Here is a 23348-nt window from a genome sequence, read left to right on the forward strand (position 1 = left end):
GCCATCAGAACGACGAAGGGGTCGGTAGGGAGGGAGGGAGAAGGGGGGGGTGTTGGAGAGGAAAACCTTGCTAGCGCCCGTTTAATTTGCTCCAGAAACGGGCCTCTTTTACTAGTATACAATATATACAACGGGCAGGTTTTATTATGTGACACAAGGCAAATAGGGACTGATTGCATATAGGAAGAATGGAAATATAGAGGATGGGATATGACCCAGTATTGATGGATTCTGATGATACTGGTACTTTGTAAGAACAAAGCTAGAATGTGTTGCCTGGTATCCGCAGAGCCAAGAAGCACCAAACTCAGAAAACATACAGCTCTCTAGGAAACACAGGATACAAAATTTTGATATTTTACCAGGTACATTATTAATACTAACTTACTTCTCCCCAAATTAAGTCCTTTTCTTTTCTGGGTTCTCCTTTCATTCCTAACAATATTTGACTGCTTAACATTTTTAAAGCTTCTTCCACTTCACCCATCATAACTCCACGTACATCAGAAAGCTTTTGGGCAGGTCCTTATCTAACTCTCACATGGGCACCAGGCACTAGGGGGAATTTTATATATGGCATTCAAAAATGGGGGCTGGAAAAGATCAGCGCTAAACGCAATTCTATAAAGGGGCGTGTGCCCTTTATAGAACAGCACATAGCGCCAATTCTCTGGGTGTCAGACTTATACCTGATGAAACCTGGTGTAAGTCCTAGTGATCAAGTTGGACGTGTTGACCCAATATTCTGTAACACTGCCCCCACCAGAAAGGGAGTGAAGTCACGCAAGGCATTCTGCACCACCCTGAGCTCCAAACAATTTATTGACCACTCAGATTCCTGTTCTGTCCAGGTGCCCTGTGCCAGAAGGAACTTGTAATGGGAAATGGGACTTGATATACTGCCTTTCTGAGGTTTTTGCAACTACATTCAAAGCGGTTTACATATATTCAGGTACTTATTTTGTACCAGGGGCATTGGAGGGTTAAGTGACTTGCCCAGAGTCACAAGGAGCTGCAGTGGGAATTGAACCCAGTTCCCCAGGATCAAAGTCCACTGCACTAACCACTAGGCTACTCCCCAACTCGACTTCCTGGCGTCCGTTGTCACCACCTCCCTTTGTGCTATCAGAAAGGGAGCTCTGATGGTCAAATTCGTGGACTATAAGCACCACTGCATACTCCATCTGGCAACCAGCGTCCAAGGAAGATGAAAGTTGTACTGTGACACCGGAGACCGGCGGCTCAGAACAAATTCCTGTAATGGCTGCATATGAGCCTTTGCCCATGAAACCCATTGCCATTGTCATTGAGCCCAGAAACTGGACGTAGTCCCAGAGCCTGGGCCTGCCTTGACTAAGGAAAAGACAAACCTATTGAACCAGCTTTGACCTCCTGCACTCCGTGAGGAAGATCCTACTACTACTACTACTTATCATTTCTAAAGCGCTACTAGACTCTCCAGTGTTGGGTTGAATAGAATGCCCAGATACTCCAGTGTCTGCAATGGCGTTAGTCTGCTCTTCTCGAAATTGGTCACCAATGACTGCAGATGACAGACAACCAGAAGCTGAAAAGGGTGTCCATCCACTTGCTGGAGATAGAAAATACTGAGGAGATATGTCAAGAGAGATATGTCTCAGCTCAGTTTTCAGTTCTTTATCGCCACCTGCTGGTTGATGGACAGAACTATCCCCCGGGTTCTGGAATCGTGGGACGCTACACAATGGAAATTGTGATTGTATACTTCCTACTTCTGCACTTGATTAAAAGAGGGAAAGTTTCCCTTCCCCCATTGAAGAAAGTGGTCCATGTTTATCCAAACCCTCTCTTTCCACATGCCACAACAAAATGGCAGACGTCCCATCCTAGGCACAAAATCTGGATTCCCCTTCCACCAAATAATTGCCTTATGAACTGAATATAATAGGTCCCTCTCAGGGGAGCCACTTTTGCTCCAGGCCTGCCCAGCCTCTTCTGCCCGCTCTCCCCGCGTGGTCTGCTCACTTTTACTGCCCTGAAGCGCCGTTCTCCCTCCAGCACCGGCGATTCCCATAACCAGCCTTCTGCCAGCGCGCGTCGTCGGGGCCTCTTCTCAGGCACGTCCCGCCTACTCTGCAACTTCCTGCGTCCCACCTTTGCGGAAAACAGGAAGTTGCAGAGTAGGCGGGACGTGCCTGAGAAGAGGCTCCGACAACGGACACATGCTGGCAGAAAGCTGGCTATGGGAATCGCCGGTGCTGGAGGGAGAACGGCGCTTCAGATCAGTAAAAATGTCCAGAACTGACCATGTGCAGGGGGCTGTCCCGGGGGGGGGGGGGGGGGTAGCAGGTGGAGAGGAAATGTGAGGCCTGTGCCCACCCAGTCCACCTCCAGGCCCTTCTAAAAATTGAACTCTGGCTACGCTACTGGTCCCTCTTGCCTTCTCTAGAAGGTCCACCCAGTGGTGCATGCAGGGTAATTATAAAACAACAGGGAGTGCACCAATCCTCTATCAACCCCAAAGGAAAGTACTTTTACCTCCCTGTGTAAGCTTCATGAATTCAAAGGAACAATGCTACTACGTTATAGGTTTTAAGATCAGGGAATCCAAGGCTCCTCTTTTCCTGTCTAATATTAATTTGGGGTGTCCTACTCAAGATACCTTGATCTTCCATATAAACTTTCTAATTATACATTTAAAACCATTTTCATCTTTTTTTGTAAACTAGAGTTGCACTGTTTGTAATCAGTACAATATCTTGGATGGTAACACCATCTGTACTACAGCCACTCTACCCAGCAGTGACAGTGGTAGGTCAATCCATTATTGGCACAATCTCCAACTCTTTCTGATCGCATTTGTAGTATTCCTCCTCTTCAGTTGCTGAGGCCTAGCGCATAAATACATTCCTAAGTATTTCAGGGTTTGGTACCTTGGGGGTTAGGTAGGTCACAGTACCATTGCTCTTTCCTCTTGGTTCCTAAGAATAGTAATTCTGATTTGCTATAATTAAGGTGCCCAAAACCAGTTACCAGTGTCATAAACAGCCCTAGTGAATGCTTCACTCACTCAATACAGAGTAGCATGTCATCTACAAACAAACTTATATGACACTCCCATCATCCTAATTTGATTCTCTTTATCCCCTGTTCCTGTCTAATTTTAGCTACTACAGGTTCTAAAGCTAGTAAGAACAACACCTATGGTCCAGAAGAATCCATTTGGGCAGGAGTAATGCACATTCATTGCTGCCCATGGTTGAATCCAATATGGCGGTTGTGGCCTTTCACCTAATATGGCGTTCCCCAACACAAGGGTGAAAGGTCACAGCCACCATATTATATGTGGCCACAGCCACGGGCAGAAGCAAGTTCAATCATCAGTCTTGCTCCAACAGACCCTGCTGGATCACCAGGGATTGAGGTAGGCCCGGGGGAAGGGGGCTGTCATTGCCAAACAAATTCCTTCCTGGTTTTGTTTGCCAATGGCAGGAAACATCAGAGGAAATGTCATCACAAATGACTGCTCATCACTTGTACTTATATGGTTGGTACCACCACTGGACATATAGGTGCTTTGATATATCGACTGTCTGTGTTTTACACCTTAAAACCGCTGCATGCTCTTGCAACCCTGTGAGACGATTCACCTGCAATGAACCACAACGGGACCCATGGAACTGCACTTAGCAGAAGATGCTTTCCGCACAAACGTGAGCACTGGGAGAGTGTATTCTGGAACGCCCATGTCAGGCCACTGGGTATAGTGGTACTGGGTAACTATGTGCTCACTATGTCTTCCTTTCTGGGAGCCCTGCAATAAGAGAATCAGGACATTACATCCTAATGAATTAATTAAACAGCAAACAATGTGCTCATAAGTCAACTAAACAAACATGGGTGGAGCATATTTATCATAATACAATGTCACAATCTACAACAGTTCAACCTAGATGATAAAAGAAAAATTCAAATATGCTTTTCTTAATTCTGAATTGTTAGCATTGGGATAAAACTGTGGAAATTATGCATAAGAGATTGAAAAAAGAGTCTGTCTATCTGGGGACAAAATAACAGTCCAAAATCTTTATGGAATAGAACTAAAGTTAACATTGGGTTAAAACTGTGGAAAGATACACTTCCCCTGATATTCAGCCAGCGGCGGGCAGCGCTGTTGATGTCTGCCACTGGTGTTGAACCTGGATATTCAATGCCGGACCATATCCAGTCACCAGCATTGAATATACTTTTTTTTCTTTTTACACCAGCTAGCGTATGCCCAGTTAACTCAATATTCATATTTAACTGGACATTTGTTAGAGCATAAAGATAGGACTCCTATTTATGCGGTCTTAATTATGTGCTAACACTGGCCGATTAGCTCTGAAAATCGGGATCTAACCAGACATCAACAGCTCTGTTTGCCGCTGGCTGAATATCAGGGGAAGTGTATCTTTCCACAGTTTTAACCCAATGTTAACTTTAGTTCTATTCCATAAAGATTTCGGACTGTTATTTTGTCCCCAGATAGACAGACTCTTTTTTCAATCTCTTATGCATAATTTCTTTCCAACATTCCTTGGGTTGGAAAGAATAACACGTGGATATTTAGCAATGTATTTTATTTTAATTTGTTTGATTTATTTTATATGGGTCAGTATTCAGGTGGGGAGGTCAGCACAGCTGAATAAACTCTGGTTATTCATTGTCACTATCCTCACGCACAGCCATCTGGACTACTTCCTAGATCGCAAATCAGAGAACGTTAGAATGGCCTTTGTCACTGTCTTAACTTTGGGGCCCCTTTACTAAGGTGTGGTAAAATCTGAATTTAACGCATTCTAACGTGGGACCTGTCCACATGCTAAACCCAGATTTAACCTGGCATTATTGTAGGGCTTCTTTTGTTTTTTAGACTTTTTTTGCAGGTATCAACTATAACGGTAATCGCCATTATGATACTTTGTAAGCCACATTGAGCCTGCAAATAGGTGGGAAAATGTGGGGTATAAATATAACAAACAAACAAATAAATAAATAAATGTTCCCATTAGCGCATGGTCCCAGGAGAACTTACCACTTCCTCTTTAGGAGGCATTAAGTGCTCATGTGTTAACCCTCCATTATCACGCACTAATCCTAACACACTAGATGGATAACCTGGGAACACCCACTCTCCACCCATGACATGCCCCCTCCTACAAATATTTACAAAAAATAGTTATCACACAGTGCACAAAATATTGCAAAATGCTTTCACGAGTTCTGCGATAGCCTATTGGCGTGCGCTAAGGGCGTGTTAAAGGCTTAATACCCTTTAGTAAAAGGATCCCTCTTTTTGGATAGTTATCTAGTTAATGGCCTGAATATCCCTTGATCAATATCCTGATCAATGTTCAGCGTTGTTGGATTACCACCGTGAAATGCCCTCCCATTTTCTTTGCAGTTAGAGGTTGTTTAAAACTAAGCTGAAGACACATTTATTTAGCCTGGCTTTTAAGACATGAAATTGACTATTTTGCATGCAGGTTCTTCCTCACTCTGTGCTCTATTGGATTACAACAACTTTGCAGTCTGTCCTTTTCTGCATATTTGTATTTCTTTTCTTTCTTTTTATCATTAAAATTTGACGGCTTGTCTTTAGGCAGTCAATCAACTAAATATAACCTTGAGTTACCAGATAACTCTTAATTCTGCCCTAACTCCACCCCCAGACTGGCCTAACACTACCCAGACAGTGCCGAGGTGGCCTGTAAGGATATTCAGTAACACCATCTGAATAGTGCCGCTGAACATCCACAGAAAGGTCCAACTAAGCCATTTATTTATTTCAATTTTGCTCGCACCTTTTTCAGTAGTAGCTCAAGGTGAGTTACATTCAGGTACACAAATCATTTTTCTGTCCCGGGAGGGCTCACAATCTAATTTTGTATAATGGCTATCATCATTAAGCTAAATGATCTTGGCCAAGTCACATTGCCTCAGGTACAACATAGTAAATGACAGCAGATAAAGGACCTGTACGGTCCATCCAGTCTGCCCAACAAGATAAACTCATTTACATGGTATGTGATACTTTATATGTATACCAGAGTTTGATTTGTCCTTGCCTTTCTCAGGGCACAGACCGTAGAAGTCTGCCCAGTACTGTTCTTGTACTAAGTTCTGAAGCGAACATCGAAGCCCCTTAAAATTTACACTCCAGCCCATCCCTATCTATTCAGTCACGATCAGGGCGTAGACCGTAGAAGTCTGCCCAGCTCCCGTTTTGTTTCCCAATTACCGGCGTCGCCACCCAATCTCCGCTAAGATTCCACGGAAACCATTCCTTCTAAACAGGATTCCTTTGTGTCTATCCCACGCATGTTTGAATTCCATTACCATTATCATCTCCACCACCTCCCACGGGAGGGCATTCAACATATCCACCACCCTCTCCGTGAAAAAATACTTCCTGACATTAGTCCTGAGTCTGCCCCCCTTCAACATCAATTCATGTCCTCTAGTTCTACCACCTTCCCGAACCTTTTTCAGACCAAGTTGAACAGAAAAATAGACAATATCCTTCTAAGCGCTTCTCTGCAAAGCTACCAACCTTTTTGATCTTAGTGTTTCTGATGGTAAAAGTTCGTATGGTATAATAGGCGAGAACGTGAGTACTCTTATGGGTGACCAGAAATGCTCCATACTCTTCGCTGCTATCCGTGGGCCAGTACTGATCACACTTTCTCTGTAATGTGGAAAAAAGCAGCATGTCACACAACCTTCATCTGATGTAGTCAAGTGTTTTTTTTGGCCTGTGTGTGCATTTTGCTACCGGCACAGTGCCAGCAGCTACAGACTTTTGGTAAAGTGCTTTTGTCCTGTGAAATTCTCACGGACTGGAAAGACGACTTGTGTTGCCAGTGGAGGAAAACCTCAGAGTGACAACCCTGGCAAATCAGCAGCACATCACAAAGTTCTTGATGTCTGCAACTGCCAGCACAGTAGAGCCTCAAAATATGATAGGATTACACCACACCTATATCATCTTCATTGGCTTCCAGTCGAAGCCAGAATAAAATTTAAAATTCTTACTCTGACACATAAAGTCGTACATTCATTGACTCCATCATATTTAGCTAATCTTACCTTACCATATTCACCTACACGAACACTTCGATCGCTTACAGATAATAGATTAGCAATTCCACCACCACCACAAAAGGCTAGATGGGAATCTACTAGAAATTCAGCTTTCTTTTTTCTAGCTCCCTCTAGTTGGAACTGTCTTCCTAAAACTGTTAGATTGGAAGAGTCCTATATTCAGTTTCGCAAACTTTTGAAAACATATCTGTTTATCCTGAAACAGTTCGATAATAATCTGGGATGAAAGGGGAAAACCAGACAGATGGATATGCAGTAACAAATAATATGCTTATTTATAGAGTTTGTTTTGAATGATTGCATATTGTTCTTTATATCTTTTAGAATGGATGTTTTAGTTTGCTGTGCTTTTCTATCAACCTAATGGATTTCTTTTATGTTTTTTTACTATAATATGTTATTTTTAAGATGTAAACAGTTCTGTTTTGTGAATGCAATTAGAAACGGTATAGTAAATAAATAAACGACAAACGATAATTTGATATCAGCATCCTGAGAACAGGATGAGCACAATAAAAAAATATAAATTCTGCCATTTTCAGGCTCCTCTGAACTGTTCTTTTTCACTTGGGAGCTCATTTTCAAAGCACTTAGACTTACAAAGTTCTATAGGTTACTATGGGGCTCATTTTCAAAAGAGAAAATGTCCCAACAGGTGTCCTAAAGCAGAATTTGGATGAATTTCTTCTCAAAATGTCCAAATTGGTATTTTTGAAACCTATTTTGCAGACACTTATCTAAGCAATTCATCTTCAGTGAGTCCAAATCACAAGGGGGCATGCTGAGGGCAGCTCAGGGACAGGCTTAGGGCGGGCTTAGGGTGTGCCTAACACCTGGACATTTTACAGCCATAATGGATCAAAACAAAAATGTCTACGGTTGAAACTTCAACGCTTTGGTCTAGACCTGTTTTTAGAACAAATAAGGCACAAAAAGGTGCCCTAAATGACCAGATGACCACCAGAGGGAATCAAGGATGACCCCCTTACTCCTCCAGTGGTAACTGACCCCCTCCCACCCACCTACCAAAGATATGATTAAAAAACTATTAGTTACCAGCCTCTATGACAGCTTCAGATGTTATAGCCAGGTCTATTACAGCAGCAAGGAAATCCCTGGAGTAGTGTAGTGGTCAGTGCAGTGCACTATGGAGTTGGGAACCCAAGTCCCTATCTCCCTCTACCTGTCACACTTGTGGTGGAAACTCTGACCCCTCCCGATCTCACCAAAACCCTACTGTACCCACATATAGGTTCCCCCTTCACCCATAAGTGTATTGTAGCGGTGTATAGTTGGGTACAGTAGGCTTTTGGTGGGTTTTGGAGGGCTCACCAGACCATATAAGGGGTAATGGAAGCTTTTATATGAAGTCCACTGCAGTGTCCCTTAGGGTGCCCCACTGCTCCTCCTACATCCTAATGGCTTGATTTTCTACATTTTTCACTTGGGACTTTTTTTTTTTCAAAACTGGCCCATAAAGATAAACGCACAGAGCACTAAAACATCTTGAATGTGGTCATTTATTAAAAAAAAAGAGAGAGAGACATTTTGCTGTTTCCTATTTGGTTTTGGGATGTTTAGCACAAAATGTCCAACTTAGAGACCATATCGAAAATGCCCCTCCATGTAACTTTGTAAGTCTAAGTGCTTTGAAACTACGCGCCTCATAGTTTCATAATATTTGGTTCAAGTTCAAGGCTGTCTGTACAAAGGGAATACACAATTCAGGGGACTGAAACTCAGATGGACCGCTTCCAATTTTAAAGCAAAACCATTCTAGAGAACTTCAGAAAGAACTAGAGTTTTATAGAAACTTTCCATAATTTCTCAGTGGTTCTGCCCACAGTCAATTATGTTTTGTAATCAGTAGGGAGGAGCATTCATTAGCCTACCTTCAGTTCATTAATGTGGCTTGAACGATCTGGGTGACAACAGGTTTAGGTGCCCCAATGCCACACTATACTATACTATAAGAGCATCTGGTGCCCAAATTCCATTATAGAATACTATTATAACCCGGTATCGATGTGCCTAACATGTACGCCTTAGACCTGGTGTAACTGCGGTTATGTAAATGCAGCACAGGTGTGCATAATTTGCATGTAAGTGTTTGTGTGACTGTATCAGTAACATGTTAGACACAGAGAAATTCTCACCCTTCCTTTTTCAACAAGGTTGGTTATCATTACAATAACTTCCACATTGTGTTCCCATATCATTCTCCAAAAATCTTCTGCTGTTGACTTCAATGGACCTTGAGCAGCAATGTAAGCCTTAGGCCGGTTGTAACCCTAAAAGAAACAGTAAGAATCATGTATATGAAAGTCAGACATATTGAGGCTGATATTCAAAGGTTTAGGGCCCTGTTTACTAAGCCGCATTGTAGGTGCGTTAGTATTTTTAATGCGTGCTAACAATGTACATGCGTTAACTGTGTAGGTGCCTATAATATCCCTATAGGCGCCTACACGGTTAGCGCGCGCGCTAATTGTAGGCGCGTTAAAAACACTACCGCACCTTAGTAAACAGGGTCCAAGGTCTCCTAAATTGGTCTCTTTGAAAATTTATTAGGGTTGAGTGCCTAAATTTATGCTCCTAATTTCACTAGCCTAAAAAGTAGATGGGATCAGGGGTGGATTTAGGGTGAGGAAAAAAAGTTAGGAACTTAGCACTGGTTTTCAGCAATAGGCTCCTAAATCTAGGCATGTTAATAGGTGACCTAAATTTTGGAATCTTTTAGGCTTCTAAATTGATGTCAATGTTCAGCTGAACACTAACAGGGGTATTTTTGAAAGGACATCCAAGTCGAAATAGAGACATCCAGCTCATGACATTCATCTCACACGTATTTTCCAACAGGAAATAGGTCAGGATTTTCTGATCAAAAATAGGTGAATGAGCGTCCGTGTACAGAGGACGTCCAGCATGAACAGCCATTTTACAAACTGGAACGTCCAACATATGAAAGGCAAAAAATCAGGGACAAGGACGTCTGTCTGGCAGCATTCTTAGAAAATGGCCACACAGACTTCCCTGCAGAGCAGAGGGGCAACTTAGTGGTTAATGCACTGGACTTTAAACCAAGGGACCCAGGTTCAAATCCTACTTTAATTCTTTTATTCTGTAATTGTGAGCCCTCCAGGAAGAGAAAAATATCACGTCAATAGCCTTCAGGCTTGCAGGTGGTTTATATATTTAGGTACAATAGGTATTTTTCTGTTTCTGAAGGGCTCACAATAAAAAAATAGTTAAAAAGTGGAATTTGAACCTGCGTCCCTTGGTTTACAGTCTACTGCATTAACCATTAGGTTACTTCTCAGACTTGCTGTCTGCTCTGCTAAGGAAGTCCATAATACCTGAAACTGTTAAGGAGCCTGGTGTCCCCTTTCAGTTTCAGGGGAGAGGGAGGGGGACAGCAACTCCTGCGGGATTAAGGAGGTGTCGTGTCTTAATCCCTTCAACGGACTGCTGTTCAATCAAAGCACTTTTTGGCACCCTGACTGAAACAGGTCTAATTTAGGACATCCTTCTATTTAGGCTTGTTCACTTCTTCCCGTTTGGTAACCACAGTTGGACATCCTGATTTTGGGCCTCTCCTAGTTCTGTCCACAACACGCCCTCTTGCTATTTGGACATATTGCAGTGTTGGAAATCCTTTTCCTGCCTTTGCAATATTGGGATGTGGACGTTTCAATCCCATGGACGACCGTCCATTTGGGCATTTCGAGACGACCATATGCTTTCGAAAATAAGCTACTAAGACTCGCAGGTTTCGCTGAAAGTAAGGGACAAATTTAGGCATCCAATTTAGGAGAATCATTTATGTTTTTTTTGAATATCGGCCTCGTTGGGCTTGACTGTTCAAGTAAACCAAGAAAAGCAATGGTGTTTCATCAATATCAATCTAGCAGAAATGAACTTACATCAATGTAGTTCGCATTAATGTAATCGGTAACTTTTCCATCCTTTTCTGCAAGTTGTGAAAGTTTAACCCTGCTGTGATCGTCTGTAAACAGAGCAAGAGGTTCAAAGTCAGACTGCGCTTACAGTATTTTTGAATGGTCTGATTTTAACTGTGAGATCTGGAAGAGACACAGCATGAGAGTGAAACTGCCTGCGAACTTATGGATTGCTTGCTTTAGTTACATGCATGTGGAAATATGAGTCAGCAACTGTGCAGCAGGTCCTTCCTTTGCAATGACTGAAAAGTTTTCATTTGCAACGTCTCTCTTCTGGCTTTCTCTGATGTCAGTAAGACACAGCACTGGTGCTTATAAAATGGGTGATTTTCCAAACTGTATAGGCAGGTGCAAGGTCTGTGGGAGTTGGGTTTTTAAAAAAATTATCTTTATTATGGTTCATAGGGATTACAATATGAGGGGCTTAAAGCTACCCCTGAAATAAACATATAACATCAACAAAATAACCTTAAAGGGAATGTCTAAATGTGCATAATACCAGCTTTACATGCATACATGGCAATAATGCAGCTAAGTACTAATTCTGTACCAGCATGCGTAAATAACATAGCAGCCCTTTTACAACACCATGGCGTATGCCCATCCAGCACTACCACCAGCCCACCACGGAAGCCAGCAGCAGTGCCGTCCGCACCATTTCTGACATGACTGGAAATATTTCCTTTAAAAATAAAACCCACTGCGGTAAAAGGGTCCTCAGCGTGCAGCAAATCCATGCACGGACACCAGCGCAGGGCCCTTTTTACTGCAGCTTGGTAAAAAGTGTCCCATAGCGCGTAAATGCAAGAGGGGATGTTTGTATGGGGTGCAGCTGCTACTACATATGTAACATACACATACTGTAAGTTACGTGCACCCCTGCCACACTGATGCAACCACAGTTACGCCAGGTCTACGACTGGTGTAACTGCAGGTGTGTAAACGTCAGCTGCACCAGTAGTGGGTTACGCTAATATTTTATAATGGAACAGGCTGTCACTGCGCACCCTTGGGGTGCCTGAAAGGAAGCACAAAGAGGTGGGAAAAAGTGGGATACAAATGCAACAAATAAATAAATATATATAGCATTTCCTTCTTACCCCCTGATTCTATAGCAGGGGGCCTAAATTTAAGCATCATTTACATGCTTACATTTATATAATACAAACATTTACACGATAAATGTATATTTTTGTGCGTAAGGGCTAGCTGAGCGCTCAGCGGAATTGTACAATTTACGTGTGTAAATACAAGGGGCATTCACGAGGGCGTAGCACAGGCAAGGCTGACATTATTGCGCTTACCTTACAGGATATTTTCCTTGAAGCGCTTAACTGGCGTATTTAGGTGCACATTTCCATCACTGTATGAACACAGGGCCTAACTCAGGCATACCAATGCCGATTATAAAAGCACTTCTGCCTGCCTCCTCGTAGTGCACAGTTCCATTGTCAAAAATTAAAGTACATCCACTCACTGCTTACTAAATTACCCATCATCCCCCTTACTGTATGACAAGGTGTTTAAGCATAAGTGCCATTGGCAGGCTTAAATTTCTAGAAAACTAGCAGTGATGTGCGTGAATGTACGCGAACGCGTAAGTGTGAGGTGTGCGCTCAGTGGTATTCTATGATAGAAGCGCACCTGGATTCTATACATGGCGCCCAATTTGGGTGTGCTACCGAGATGTGCATGCAAATTAATTGGTTAATCAGTGTTGATAATTGGATGTTAACAACCAATTATCAGCACTAATTGGTATTAATTAGAATTTATACACAGAACTGTCTATACGTATTCAGTAAGCCATGGGTATTTTTTGCAGGATAGAACTGTTTTATTTACTTACATTTATTATTTCATTGTATTGTTCATTATTTTGAATGGCAATTTGTTTGTCAAGTAGAGGGTAAATAAAGTTATATAAATAAATAAATAAATATAAAGACACTTTGCATGTTTTATTGAATTATGTTCTTGCATGTTTTTGTTCAGTTTTTTCAGTGTGTATATAATATGTTATAAATGTTTGTTTATAAACCACATGGACCAATCTGGTATCCGCTTTGCAGGGTAAAAAACAAAATGAATAAATAAGTAAATACCTACAACTCAAAATAGTCCAAAATGATTCAACTGGACAGACCAACTCAGCTTGAATAGTGTAGCATGGAGGGAGATGGCTGTGAGATCTATTGGGCTATATGATCTGATGACATGCATACATGTGTTACTAGAAAGATATGGTAATTTTCAGTCTATAGTGCTAAGTCATTCATAAAGTATTATCTGAGATAACGCACAAGACATAAAATACTGTACATACAGTATATATATATAGGTACATAGTTATCAATGTGGGCTACCGTTAAGAAGTATTCTTTTACTTATGCAGTGAGACCTAGTTAAAATAACTGGGGTTAACAGTAAAATAACACATCGTCACAGTAGCCTATGTTGATAACTCCCCCCAAGTTACTAATAACTGGCATCAGGGGCATAGCCAGACTTCGACGGGAGGGGGGTCCAGTGCCCGAGGTGAGGGGGCACATTTTACCTCCCCAGATGCCGCCGACCTCCCCGCCATTGCCGCCCCCCCCGCCACCAACTTTGACCCCCCCGCCACCGACCCTCTCGACTCACACCGCCAACCTTCCGTCGCCTACCTTTGCTGGCGGAGGACCCCAACCCCCGCCAGCTGAGGTCCTCTTCTTCCTTTGTTCTAAGTCTGACGTCAGACGCCAGACTCACAGAAACAGAACGAAGCCTTCCAGATCGCAAGGCTTCGTTCTATTTCTGTTCTGTTCTGTTTCTGAGTCTGACGTCCTGCACATAAAATGTGCAGGACGTCAGACTCAGAAACAGAACAAAGGAAGAAGAGGACCTTGGCTGGTGGGGTTTGGGGTCCCCCGCCAGCAAAGGTAGGCGATGGCGGGTTGGCAGTGGGGGGGGGGGGTCAAGAGGGTCGTCGGCAGGGGGGTCCAGGGCCAAATCTACGAGGGCCCACATAGCTATGCCCCTGACTGGCATTAACAATAAAATAGCACATCTTAATAGTAATCCACATCGATACATTTTCCCCTTAATTGTTATACAATTTATTATTTCTAACTATCCTGTCACTATAAAACAAAGTTACTTGAGCACTTACAGGCAACAATATTGATGTAGCGATTTTTATTCTTGTTGTTCGGGTGGTTAGAGATGTCTGATGTAATACCTAGGTCAACAGTGGAGCTCTGAATTTCCTGTAGATTAATAAGAAACATTTTATTGCTAATGTTTCTAGCAATAAGAAATAAATCTTTACTCTATGCATCACAAGAAATACTTCAACAGATGTGTACAAATGTTCTATAAAATTAAAATTTACTCTAAAACCTACAGACTACTTCTATACTATAAATGCAGTGAAATATTGCCTTACCTGATAAAACTTTTTCATTGTCTAATGAGGGAATGAATACAGAGAAAGCACATAAATTCCACAGCACACAACCAATGGGAAATGCATTTAGATCACATGCAAATGAAAAACAATCATTTCAGGTCATGCAATAATAAATATGAGAAGTAACAAAACAGGGGTGGTTAAGTACTCCAGTTAAATCTCATGCAAACAGAAGGAATACTTGATTTCAAACATGCATTTTGAAACGGGAATCATGCTATGAAGCTGTCATCATATGTACTTGTTACTGATGGAAAACAACAATGAAAGTGCATGCCATTGATTTATAGAAAAGTTAATGTGCCAGAATTTGGCACTTGTGATGCCCTTCTGATACGTGGATCCAAAATGCAAGACAGGAAAAATCCTCTACGATGACTAAACGCAGAAGGTAAAAGTAGAGGCTGACCAAAGACGAATCACCACTGGAGATAAGAATCCAACAGTCTTTATTGTTATACTTAAAAGAAGGACCCGACATGGGCCGTGTTTCGACCTATGCAAGCATCTACATCAGGGGTCATACAATGAACTCAAGATCGAAGCACAGGACCGCAGCTCTGCTTGAGTCTAAAGCTGCAGTCCTGTGGTCCTGTGCTTCGATCTTGAGTTCATTGTATGACGCCTGATGTAGACGCTTGCGTGCGTCGAAACACGGCCCGTGTCGGGTCCTTCTTTTAAGTATAACAATAAAGACTGTTGGATTCTTATCTCCAGTGGTGATTTGTCTTTGGCCAGCCTCTACTTTTACCTTCCGCCTTCTGATACATATCATCTGAAATACTGCTTAAGATACTTTCGTTATTTCATAATTCTGTAATGCAGTGGTTCCCAAACCTGGTTCTGGAGGCACCCCAGCCAGTCAGGTTTTCAGGATACCCATAATGAATATTCATGAGAGAGATTTGCATGCAGTGGAGGTAGTGCATGCAAATATCTCTCATGAATATTCACTGTGGATAACCGGAAAACCTGACTGGCTAGGATGCCTCCAGGACCAGGTTAGGGAACCACTGCTGTAGTGAATTAGTTCAAGACACAAGTGTTGTCTAAAGAAGATAAACAATTTAAAATATATAAATTGAAAGCTGAAATAATTTTCTTATACCAAAAGTAGCTCCTGATTAGAGCTAGAACGAGATTTCCATTCAGCCATTAGTTTTTACATTACCTGAGTATCAGATGTATATTTGATATTATTGCCCATAAATGTCATTGAAATCGAGCCCACCCTTGCCAATCCTCAGGAGAGAATGCTCTTGATCTAAGGTGTAGAGCTAGAATATGTGTATGGTAAAGATTTATTAGCCTTACCATGGACTAAACGCTATGGGCCTGATATTTGGCCAGTGCTGATCAGCATTTTGCTGACTGCCACTGGTGTTAAGCCCGGAAATTCAATACCGGGCTTTGCACTGAATTTCCGGGTTTGCTGAGCTAGCTAACTCTTAGCCGGTTAAGTACGATATTCAGCACTTAACCAAACATAAGAACGTAAGAGTAGACATACTGGGTCAGACCAATGGTCCATCTAGCCCAGTATCCTGTTTTCCAAACAGTGGCCAAGCCAGGTCACAAGTACCTGGCAGAAACCCAAATCGTGGCAACACTCCATACTACAAATCCCAGGGCAAGCAGTTGCTTCCTCATGTCTTCCTCAATAGCAGACTATGGACTTTTCCTCCAGGAATTTGTCCAAACCTTTTAAAAACCTAGATATATTAACCATTGTTACCACATCCTCCGGCTATGTTTTATCACATAAAAACAGAACTCACTTTTATATGATCCTATTATGCGGTTAACTTCATTGGTTAAGTGCTGAATAACAGCACTTAATTGGCTATGGGCTGACTTCACCACCAGAACGATCCCAAAATAACCAGTTTTCAGTTCAGCATTAACCGACTATTTTCAGAGGCACTAAAGTGCTGCTGAAAATTTGTGGTTAGCCCCAAACAGGTGATTTAACCAGGCAGGAGCCATTTCAGGCTGGCTCAGTTGCTTTGAATATTGACCACTAACTGAGAACCTTCATTTACTCCGAGGCCACAGAGTAGGAGAAACATAGGAGCCTTTTCTATAACTGAATCTAGGGATTCGGGGGGGGGGGGGGGGGGGTTGCAACACCACATGTTGAGTTTATGGGGCTCTGTATGGAGTGTGTGGTATATGCACAGCATATGCTGGGCACACTCCCTGTATTTCTCACACCAGCGGCGTAGCCAGACCTCGGTGGGAGGGGGACACATTTTAGCTAACATCCCCCAGCTGCCACACCCTCCCTGCTGCTTCTGACCCCCCTGCCCAAAGAAACTTTGCTGGTGGGGGGTCCCCAACCCACACCAGCTGAAGCGTTTATCTGTCCCACGCTGTTCTCACACTTAATTACTCTCCTGTTTTCAGCGTGCCTTGCACTGCATGCTCATTTTAATGAAACTTAGTTTCATTAAAACAAGAGCATGCATGGCGCAACTGGAAACAGGAGAGGAGGCAAGTGCGAGACCAGCGCGGGACAGATAAAAGCTTCAGCTGTTGGGGGTTGGGGTCGGGGACCCACGTCAGCCAAACTGAGGGCCCCAGAGCCAATTTGGGGGGGGGGCAGGCCCCCAATAGCTATGCCACTGTCTCACACAGACTTTACACTTACCCTCTGTTATGTTTTGCAGTTAACACAGGGTTAGTGTAAACAGTTATCAAATAGTTACTGATCCTTCCAAAAAGGGACCCCTGGGCATCCTAGGTAACTGATCTAACTCCCAACCGGATGTGGGTTTTCCTTCCCCTTCACCAAAAAGATATAGCAGAATTAGAAAAGGTTCAAAGAAGGACAACCAAAATGATTAAGGGAATAGAACCCCCCTCATATGAGGAAAGGCTTAACAGGTTAGGACTCTTCAGCTTGGAAAAGAGACGGCTGGGGGGGGAGGATATGATTGAGTTCTACAAAATCCTGATTGGTGTAGACAGGTAAATGGGTAAATCCAGTGGCGTTCCTAGGGGGGGGGGGGCGGTCCACCCTGGGTGCACGTCGCAGGGGGGGGGGGGTGCCGCGCGCGCCTGCCCTCCGTTGTTCCATGCTTCTTCTCTGCCCCGGAACAGGTTCCTGTTCCGGGGCAGAGAAGAAGCATGGAACAACAGAGGACAGGCGCGCGCGGCACCCCCCCGGCGGCGTGCACCCGGCGGGGGGGGGTTTCCTTCACGGGGGTGTCCTTTCGCCGGGGGGGGGGGGGTCCGTACTACATTGGGGGGGGGCTGCACCCGGGGGGCGGGGCGAATTGGCGATCCGCCCCAGGTGCCAGCCCCCCTAGGAACGCCACTGGGTAAATCAATTTTTTACTCTTTCAGAAAGTGCAAAGACTAGAGGACACTCAAGGAATTTACATGGTACTACTTTTAAAACAAACAGGAGGAAATATTTTTTCACTCAACGAATAGTTAAGCTCTGGAACTCATTGCCGGAGGATGTGGTTATCAGCGGTTAGTGCATCTGAGTTTAAAAAAGGTTTGGACAAGTTCCCAGAGGAAAAGTCCATAGTCTGCTACTGAGATAGAAATGGGGAAGCTACTGCTTTGTCTCTGGGATCAGTAGCATGAATCTTGCTACTATTTGGAATTCTATCAGGTACTTGTGACCTGAATTGGCAACTGTTGGAAGCAGGATACTAGGCTAGTCGGACCACTGGTTTGACCCAGTATGGCGGTTTTTATCTTCTTATTTTACGCCTGCCCAAGTCCCACTCAAAACTTGCCCAAATACATGCTCTGCAGTGTTAAGGTTAAGAGTCTGCAGCCTTCAAACATTGGAACTTATGTGGTTAAACAATTTTTGAAACCAAAATGAGATCATTTATATTTTTTTATCCTTTAAAGACATTTATTGCAAAGTGTTACAAAACATCAGAAAGAAAGCCTGAAGTGAGTACAAAGCCTGCATCTTTTTCTTCCTAGCTCATCAGCATATAATATTGAGAAAAAGCCCTGTAGCAAGACAGAAAGATCAGAAAGATAACTATTAACACTGACAGAGCTAGAAAGAAAAGGTGGTTTTTTAATAGTATAACAGTCATGTCCACTAGAATAGAGAAAAACAATTTTTCAAAATTTTTATTTATAGCTTCGGCTGAACCGTGTTATATATATCATATCACTTATTGCATATTTATCATTACTAAAAACAAATGCTGTTGACTCATACCTCAAATTCTTCAGTAAACCCATTCCGAGAATGTAAATCGCTAACGTGTTTTGGAAAGTACTTCAAAGGAATGGCTCCAATGTCATCTTAAAAGAGAAAGTAATGGAAAGGTCTATTATCCGGGTAAAAAAGGACATACGCAAGTGAGGATGAACTTTATGAAAGACATTATTAATACCCGAAAGTACATTGCCTTTTGATCACACTACATTTTAGACTAATTTGTATTTTTCCTGCTCTTATTGAGAGAAACACGGCAGTAGTAATTTTAAAATTGCAAATATATGTGAAGGTACAAAACAAAAAAAACAAAAAGGCACACAACTGCTTACAAAACAGTAGATAAAAAACAACAAAGCAGTGGAATCAAATGCATTTATTGGGTATTATTCCAATAAATGCATTTAATTCCACTGCTTTGTTGTTTTTTATCTACTATATGTGAAGGGAAATTTTATAAAGGGCACCTTAATCAGAGCCTCACCAAAAACAGGATCTTCCCTTTCTGCCGAAAATGAATCTACAAATGAAATTGGCCACTTGGTTACAGCAGAAACTGAACATAGTAACATAGTAGATGATGGCAGAAAAAGACCTGCACGGTCCATCCAGTCTGCCCAACAAGACAACTCATGTGTGCTACTTTTTGTGTATACTCTACCTTGATTTGTACCTGTGCTCTTCAGGGCACAGACCGTATAAGTCTGCCCAGCACTATCCCCGCCTCCCACCACCGGCTCTGACACAGACCGTATAAGTCTGCCCAGCACTATCCTGCCTCCCACCACTGGCTCTGAAGATGAAACTGGCCCTTCCCCCCAACAGTTCCCACTCCCTGTCCCCCACCAACCAAAAACAGCCTCCTTCCCAAATCCACCCTCCTGGTGGCAGCCCCCTCCTGGGCCTACCTTGCTTTTGTGGTGCTAGTGGGGCACAGGAGTGTCCCCTTTCGCTCCTGTGCATGGCTAGCTCTAGGTCAAGAAGGTTTCCAGGACTTCAGGTCCTGACTGGAACTGGCACAGGCAGAAATAATCTTCAGTCCCTCCTGCCCACGCCAGTTCCAATCTCAGAATGGCTGCTGGGACCTCCAGTGGCAGTCTTGCGAGTCTGCAGCTGGAAGTCCCAGAAGCCATTTTGACGTGAAGCCGGCTGTGCGCAGGAGCTAAGCTGGCATAGTGTGCAGTCTCAAATCAGAGCCCCAAGAGATGAGCCTTGTTGAGTTTGTCTGTCAGATGTTCCAGGCCTATGATTTTTACTACCTGTAGCAGCTCTATGACTGCTGGATCCAGATCGGTGGCTCTGACCATCTGGGCAACAAGATGATGGGCTATGAGTTCATCCAGAGGTATCGGTACCCGCTTTTCACTCTTCAGGGGACTTGGATGTACAATGTCATGTGTCCTTTTCCCCATATTTCAGTAAATGGACTTATTACAAAAGTTGTTTTGGGGGTCATCTTGTAGGTCATACCATATAGGGCTCTTCTATATTTGCATGTGAGATTCCAAGGGGCAGTGGGGGAGGACCACCCACCCCAGACACTATCTTCCCTAAATGTTGACATGGTCGACCTTAGAGATGGTCGTCCCCGGTTTTCGGTGATAATGGAAACCGAGGACGCCCATCTCAAAAACGACCAAATCCAAGCCATTTGGTCGTGGGAGGAGCCATTTGTAGTGCACTGGTTCCCCTGACATGCCAGGACACCAACCAGTCACCCTAGGGGGCACTGCAGTAGACTTTACAAATTGCTCCCAGGTGCATAGCTCCCTCACCTTTGGTGCTGAGCCCCCCAACCCCCCCCCAAAACCCACTCCCCACAACTGTACACCACTATCATAGCCCTAAGGGGTGAATGGGGGCACCTAGATGTGGGTACAGTGGGTTTCAGGTGGGTTTTGAAGGGCTCACATTTACCACCACAAGTGTAACAGGTGGGGGGGGGGGGGGGCCTGGGTCCGCCTGCCTGAAGTGCACTGTACCCACTAAAACTGCTCCAGGGACCTGCATACTGCCGTCATGGAGCTGGGTATGACATTTGAGGCTGGCATAGAGGCTGGCAAAAAAAAAATGTAAAATTTTTTTAGGGTGAAAGGGGGTTGGTGACCACTGGAGGAGTAAGGGGAGGTCATCCCCGATTCCCTCTGGTAGTCATCTGGTCAGTTCGGGCACCTTTTTGAGGCTTGGTCGTGAAAAAAATGGACCAAGTAAAGTCGACCAAATGCTCGTCAGGGACGCCCTTCTTTTTTCCATTATCGGCCGAGGACGCCCATCTCTTAAGCACGCCCCAGTCCCGCCTTCGCTACGCCTCCGACACCCCCCCCCCCCCGTGAACTTTGGTTGTCCCCGTGATGGACTGCAGTTGAGGGTGCCCACAATCAGCTTTCGATTATGCCGCTTTGGCCGACCCTGACAGAAGGACGCCCATCTCCCGATTTGTGTCGGAAGATGGGCTCCCTTCTCTTTCGAAAATGCCCCTGTTGGGTAAGCTGTCACACCTAAGTTTCAACACTAAAGTTGCTTTGCACCTACTATTCTATAACATAACAGCTTGACTTGTAACCTGTTCACGTCTTTCAGTTCTAAACGGGTCACAAAGAGACCAGAACAATCCTCTGGGAATAACAGAAACCAAATAACAAAGGAGAAAAATTACGAATCAATCCCGTAATATAAATTTCCTTAAAAAAATGTCTTAGCCTTCCTTCTAATTGAAAGATAGGATCGAGAAGGTGAAAAAATACCCCAAAACATCCTTCCAGAGTCTGACAGCTTGGAACGCTAGATATTTCTCAAATAACACTAATTTCCCTCTACCTCTAAATGAAGAAAAGGCAAAAATTAAAAAATAAAAATAGCATTACCGGATCTTCTGGCTTTGGAGGAAGCAACATGCAAAAACGAGAAAGAAAATAATTTGGAACCAGACCATGTAGTACTTTAAAAAAGAAAACAAGCCAGTTTGAAAAGAACTCAAGCTTCAATTGGTAACCATGAAGAGATGTTATCGTACTTTGACAGTCCGAAAATTAAGAATATAGCCGTTTTGAATGGTCTGAAGCCTCGTCAACAACCCCTTAGCACAACCCAAATAAACTGAATTCCAGTAATCAAGATATGATAGTAGCAGTGTATGCGTTAGGTGTACAAATTGATCTATTTCAAAATATTTTCGAATACTGCATAATTTCCTCATGAGAAAAAAAACCATTTCTTAACCAGCGTATCAACCTGTGCCTCCATAGAAATTAAGCAGTCAACCTGAATACCCAAAATCTTAATAAGTGTGGAAAAATTATATTCAGTCTGATTAAAATGAATAGCTTTAGGAATACGCTCTGGCTTATTGTCAAAACACAGAAATTTTGTTTTATCAGTACTAAGTTTCAACTTGTGCTGGAACATCCATTTAATAAATCTGTACAATTGTGAACTACGGATAAATCGATATCGAAAACTGAATTCAACGGGATCAGCACTGAAATATAGAACAGGTGCTAAGTGCATTTCATTTTACAGAGTTGCCCCCATGGTTAGTAACAAAGATTGCGCCCTATTCCTTTTATGTGTCTCTGCTCTGGGTAGGTAATTCAGTGGCTGAGCTTTGCAGATCATTCTTAAAGTGACTCATTGACTTTTACTAACAGAAGAAAACCTACACAGGCAGAAATCTCATTCTTTCTAAAGGAAACTGTAACAGGTGAGAGTTATTTCCCTTATGCTTCTGATTAGGTATGTGCCAAAAATATATTTCTTCTGCTTGATTCCAAGCAAGGCCCCTGCACAGCCTGTCAAGAGAGTCACAGCAGGAGGGTGAAGGATAGACGGGAGTTCTGTCCTCTGAGAAATAAAATCTGAAATCACTCAGGTCTCAACTCTGTAAAATTCCCGACTGAAGATCTCGAGATACTTGGCGAGCGGCATGTTTTTTCCGCTGCAGAGAAAATTATTGTTCTGGCGGGGGGGGGGGGGGGGGGGGGGGGGCATGACTCTTTCCTGAAGACATGTGCACCAGTGAACAGTTTTACAAAGGAGATTTTATTTTTAATTTCTATGCACTTTGGAATATAATTATTGATTTTCTATCATTATATATTTATATCTGTATGTATAAATTTTGCTTTTTCTTTATGTTTTGTCTCTAATTAATGCATCATGTCATTATTTATGTTTTATGAGCAGTAAAGTGAGATTGTTTATATGATTTTTGTCTTTGTAAAATATTTATGTTTATAATTGATTTATAGATGTTAAGCTACGCCCCGATGCAGGCATATGCTGAAAAATGGTCATGTTGGGCAATTCTTAAATCCAGGGTGAATAAATGATGCCTAGCCTAGTGATTAGTGCAGTAGACTTTGATTCTGGGGAACTGAGATCAATTCCCACTGCAGCTCTTTGTGACTCTGGGTAAGTCACTAAACCCTCCATTGCCCCTGGTACAAAATAAGTACCTGAATATATGTAAACCGCTTTGAATGTAGTTGCAAAAACCTCAGAAAGGCGGTATATCAAGTCCCATTTCCCTTCCTTTCCACTAAAGTTAGGTGCCGTTAAGACCCACACTAAAGGCCAGATTTTTTTATATGGCGCTCAAAAAACTGATAAGAAAACA

At 43.0% G+C, this 23348-nt stretch overlaps 1 protein-coding gene across 1 annotated transcript in view; it reads right to left on the minus strand.

Annotated features, from left to right (window-relative positions):
* The window catches only part of PTPRZ1 (protein tyrosine phosphatase receptor type Z1), a 237093-nt gene that overhangs the window by 25131 nt on the left and 188614 nt on the right, over positions 1-23348 (minus strand). The window contains 7 exon segments of the mRNA XM_030217112.1: positions 3630-3793; positions 6575-6709; positions 9282-9416; positions 11049-11131; positions 14236-14332; positions 14512-14532; positions 18734-18819. Of these exon segments, the coding sequence (XP_030072972.1) occupies positions 3630-3793; positions 6575-6709; positions 9282-9416; positions 11049-11131; positions 14236-14332; positions 14512-14532; positions 18734-18819 (721 nt within the window).

Source organism: Microcaecilia unicolor, chromosome 10 (assembly GCF_901765095.1).
Source record: "Microcaecilia unicolor chromosome 10, aMicUni1.1, whole genome shotgun sequence".
Classification (NCBI taxonomy): domain Eukaryota; kingdom Metazoa; phylum Chordata; class Amphibia; order Gymnophiona; family Siphonopidae; genus Microcaecilia; species Microcaecilia unicolor.